Source organism: Lipotes vexillifer, unplaced genomic scaffold, assembly GCF_000442215.2.
Source record: "Lipotes vexillifer unplaced genomic scaffold, Lipotes_vexillifer_v1.1 scaffold2162, whole genome shotgun sequence".
Lineage (NCBI taxonomy): Eukaryota > Metazoa > Chordata > Mammalia > Artiodactyla > Lipotidae > Lipotes > Lipotes vexillifer.
In genome coordinates this window covers 257,906-262,299 of record NW_006774405.1, presented here as the reverse complement: position 1 = coordinate 262,299, position 4,394 = coordinate 257,906, and the positions used below count along the sequence as shown (strand labels likewise).

The following is a 4,394-nucleotide window of genomic DNA, read 5'->3' as shown; positions in this document are numbered from 1 at the left end:
TTTTTTGCGGTACGCGGGCCTCTCACTGTCGTGGCCTCTCCCGTTTTGGAGCACAGGCTCCGGACGCGCAGCCCAGCGGCCATGGCTCACGGGCCCAGCCGTTCCGCGGCACGTGGGATCCTCCCAGACCGGGGCACGGACCCGTGTCCCCGGCATCGGCAAGCGGACTCTCAACCACTGCGCCACCAGGGAAGCCCGTCCGCCCTCTTTCTTTCCTTCCCTGCTTTGCTACCCTGGGGTCTCAGGAAGGCTGGCCTCTCCCCGTGCTCTGCTGTGTGCGCTGAATGCTTCTTCTGACGACAGTGTTCTCAGCAAAGGAAGCAGTTATACCCACGCGCTCCTTGTGCCAGGCCCGGGTGACATCCTGCTCAGCCATTCACCCCTTCTTTATTCCAGGGATGCCATCTTGTCCAGCCTACTCCTCTTTCCAGATAAGGAAGATAAGGTTCGGAGAGGTGATGTGATTCACCCAAAGCCACACAGCTCGTTGGGAGCTTGGCCAGGATTAGACTCCATGTTTCCTATTGTCCCGCCCACAGTGCCTCCGTTAGAAACATTTAAATTCTAGCCTTGTCCCTTTCCTTTCCCTTTGGTCATCCCGCCAGTTTGGGCCGCCTAGGAGTTAGAGCACGCAGCATTCAGGGGGCTCAAAGTAGTGGGTGCTTGTATCCCTCTTGTGATGGGAGACTCACTGCTTCATAGCCAGCCAGTTCCATCACCAGATGGCCCTTGCTGGGACACGCCCTTCCTCGAGTGAGGCTGAACCCCTTCCTCAGGTGGGACTGAAGCCCACCTTTTCATCTCCCTGTTTTGTGTGCTGGCCCATCAGCTGTCTCTGCCCGGGGCAGCCCTACAGTTGTTGGAGGCATGACCAGGGGCCCTGGCGGTCCCAGGCCGACCGCCCAGCCCTTCCTGAGGTTGGGTTTCCCTTTCCTTCTCAGCCCTGTTGGGGGGCTTGGAGTGCCGACCCCCTCCCTCATCTGCTCAGGGACACAGAGCCCCGTGGGACCCAGGCCTGAGTCGTCTTAGTTAAGCTGAGAGCAAAACCCATGTCACTTGGTGAGGATGTGCCAGCCTTGCCGATGCCCTGGCGCCAGCAGGGGCCCCACCCGCGCTGGCCTTGGCGGGGGCTTCTCTTCCCTGAGCTGCAGCCTCCCGTGTGAAACGGGGCCTGTGGTCCCTCCTGGCGGGTCCCTGGGAGGGCGGGGCGCCTGGTGGGGCTGAGGCGCGCCTCTGTTGCAGGGCGGCCCGGAAGCACTGCTGTGCATCCTACTTGAAAGAGAAGAGCTGCACGGCCGGCGTCCTGGGGGCCAAGGAGGGCGCGGCGTGCGGGGACGCGGACAGCGGCACCTGCGGCGTCTCCCTGTACAAGGCAAGCCTGCCCTGGGGCGTGTGCGGCCTGAGCCTGAAGGCCCTTGAGGGCCGAGGGGGTGGGCCGCCCTGTGGGCTCCTCTGAGGGAGGATGCTCACGCCCGGGGGCAGGGGAGCTCTGCGTCTGCATAGAAAACACCACCAGTTACCATATGGACCAATTCATTCGGGAACTACTGTTTGAACACCAGTCTGTGGTGGCCCTGTTTTAGTCATTAAGAGTGCAGAAGTGAATAACACAAAAGTCCCTTCCCTCACGGGGCTTTCTTTTTCTTTGGTCTTTTTGTAACTGGCATTTCGGCTGAGTGTAATGTCCCCAAGTTTCGCCCATGTCGTTGCATGTGGCAGAACCTCCTTCCTTGTAAGGCTGAGTAGTATTCCGTGTACGGAGCGACCACATTTTGTTTATCCATCGTCTGTCAGTGGGCACGTGGGTTGCTTTCCTCTTGGCTGCTGTGAATATTGCTGCTGCGAACGTGGGTGTAAGAAAGCCCCTCTCTAGAGGACCGACAGTACGTCCACTTACATCACATTGGCTAGAACTTAGTCTGTGGCTGCCTAACTGCAAGGAAGCCTGGGAAATTTAGTCCTTATTCTGGAGAGGTCATGTGCGCCCTGCAAATCTGGAAGGAGGGAAAACGGACTTTGGGGGCCAACAGCTGGCTGTCTGTGCTGTAGGGGATGAGGGCAAACTTGGAACAGTTTCAGGAAGTTATCGCAGAAGGATGTTGAAGAAACCACAAGCCTGGATGACGGTTGAGGGACCGCTGGAGGAGGGCATCATTTGGCAGAGGATTTTGACATCGAATTTTGTCTCATTGGGGTCAGTTTTTCCTAAAAAACAACTGATGTTAGCGAAAGGACCTTGGTGACCGGCGAGTTTAGACCATTTGTGTTTATATGTTTGACCCTGGACCAGTCCTTTTTCCTCATCCTCAGCTTCTCCGTCTACAAAATGGGGATAATAGCTCATGGCTTTCGGGGTGGTTGTGAGGATCAGAGGTAACGCAGACTGTTTACCAAGTATGTGGTTATGTTCACTAAGTGGATATGTTCACCATCGCGAGATGCAGTCTGGAGTATCAGTGAGCTACTGCTGTGTAACAGACCATCCCAAACCTAGTGGCTGATGACCGGCTCAGGTCATGAGTCAGGGCAGTTGTGCTGACCTGGGCCATGCCCAGCTGACCTTGGCTGCCACCAGCTCATGGTTCTGCTGGCACTAGATTAGGATGGCTGTTGCTGGGATGACACTTCCCTGTTCCATGTGGTCTCAACCTCCAGCAGGCTAGCCTGGGCTTGTTCAGGTAGTGGCTGAGCAGGGTTCCAACATGGGAAATAGATGTGTGCAAGGCCTTTTGAGGCCTGGGCTCAGAAGAGGCACACTGTTGCTTCTGTCCCCTCCTGTTGGCCGAAGCAAGTCATGAGGCACAATCAAGAGGTTGGGAAATGCACCCTCTCTTTCGACAGGAGGAACTGTACTATCAGACTGCAAAGACGGAGGACACAGTGAAGAGTGAACAACTGGGGCTGTTATTGTAATCAGTCTACCACAGTAGTTTAAACGAGTCAAAGACTTTATTTTTGGAGGCATGCAGTCTGGGACAGGGGTGAATCTGTGTAATATGTTCAGGCACCCAGGCTTCTATATTTCTGCTTGATCGTCTTTAGCTTGTTGTTTCCATCTTTAAGGTCACCTCATGACCCCAAATAGCTGCTAGAGCTCCAGCCATCACATCTGTTCCAAAAAGGAGGAAGGGGGAGAGCAAAAAAAGATGTACTTTCAAGTTGAGTCAGCCCCGGTTAAAAGCTCTCCTGAAAGCTTCACCCAGTGTCTCTTATCTGTAACTTTAAGGGAAGTGCTGCCTTTTAGGTAGCCTGAATAGATTTGCAGTCTGCTGGTAAATATGGGAGCAGTTAATTGGTGTGGCTGTGGGTTAACTTGTAGTTCTTTTCATAAGAGGCCATTTATGAATTATTGCAAGAAACTTGCACTAGCTGAGCCAGACACGGGAAATGGGGACAGATGACACCTTTGCCCCCGGAGAGCACATCCCGGGCACAATGTGGAGACGAGGGTGAATTCGCTCCCATTTATCAGCCCCTCCCCAGAGCCTGGGGGTCCAGAGTGAGTCCCACAGGCTCACAGGCCATGCGGAAGGCCCTGAGCGGCTGGGCTGGGCAGTGACGGCACGTCTCTCTCCAGCAATGCTGTGACTGCTGCGGCCTGGGGCTCCGCGTGCGGGCCGAGGGCCAGTCGTGTGAGTCCAATCCCAACCTCGGCTACCCCTGCAACCACGTCATGCTCTCCTGCTGTGAGGGTGAAGACCCCCTCATCGTGCCCGAGGTCCGCCGGCCTCCGGAGCCTGAGGCTGTACCACGGAGAGGTGCGTGCTGCTCCCCAGGCCAGGCATATGGGCCAGCTGGGCGACGGGGGAGAGCTGCTGGGGCTTCTAGGCAAGGCTGGGTGTCCTCTGGCCTTCTGTGGGGACCTTGCTCACCTTCATCTGTGGTTCAAGGCACAAGTTGCGCTCTGGACAGAGTTCTTCTGTGGCCTCCGATGATGGGCTCCTGTTATTTTCGAGATGGTGGTCTCATTCAGTTTTCTACTTGTCATCCGCTCTGCCCAGCTAGCACCACCCATCTCCCTCCACTCTCCAGCCACCCACCCTCCTGTTTCTTTGTTCACCTGCGCATCCATTCTTCCTCCCCATCCACCCATCCATCTCACCCATCCCCCTCCCGTCCTCTGGTCCATCACTGCACCACTCATTCCCCCATCCTCTCATCCATCTATTCACACATCCATCCACCCCTCCATCCACCACGACACCCAACCCTCCGTCCACCCCCCCACCCCTCCGTCCCGTTCCTCCATCCGCCTACCCACGCACGCCCCTCTATCCACCCCTCCGTCCACCCACCCCTCTATCCACCTCTCTATCCACCCTCCATCCATCCACCATCCATCCTCCATCCATCTATTCTTCTTTCCATCTCCCCCCCCATCCACTGAGCCATCC

General features: G+C 56.4%; 1 protein-coding gene across 1 annotated transcript in view; it reads left to right on the top strand.

Moving 5' to 3' along the window:
- Positions 1-4,394, top strand: part of FBLN2 (fibulin 2) — a 52,435-nt gene that overhangs the window by 28,284 nt on the left and 19,757 nt on the right. The window contains exons 3-4 of the mRNA XM_007449155.1: positions 1,243-1,372; positions 3,578-3,758. Coding sequence (XP_007449217.1) covers positions 1,243-1,372; positions 3,578-3,758 — 311 coding nt within the window. The remainder of the gene's footprint in view (positions 1-1,242; positions 1,373-3,577; positions 3,759-4,394) is intronic.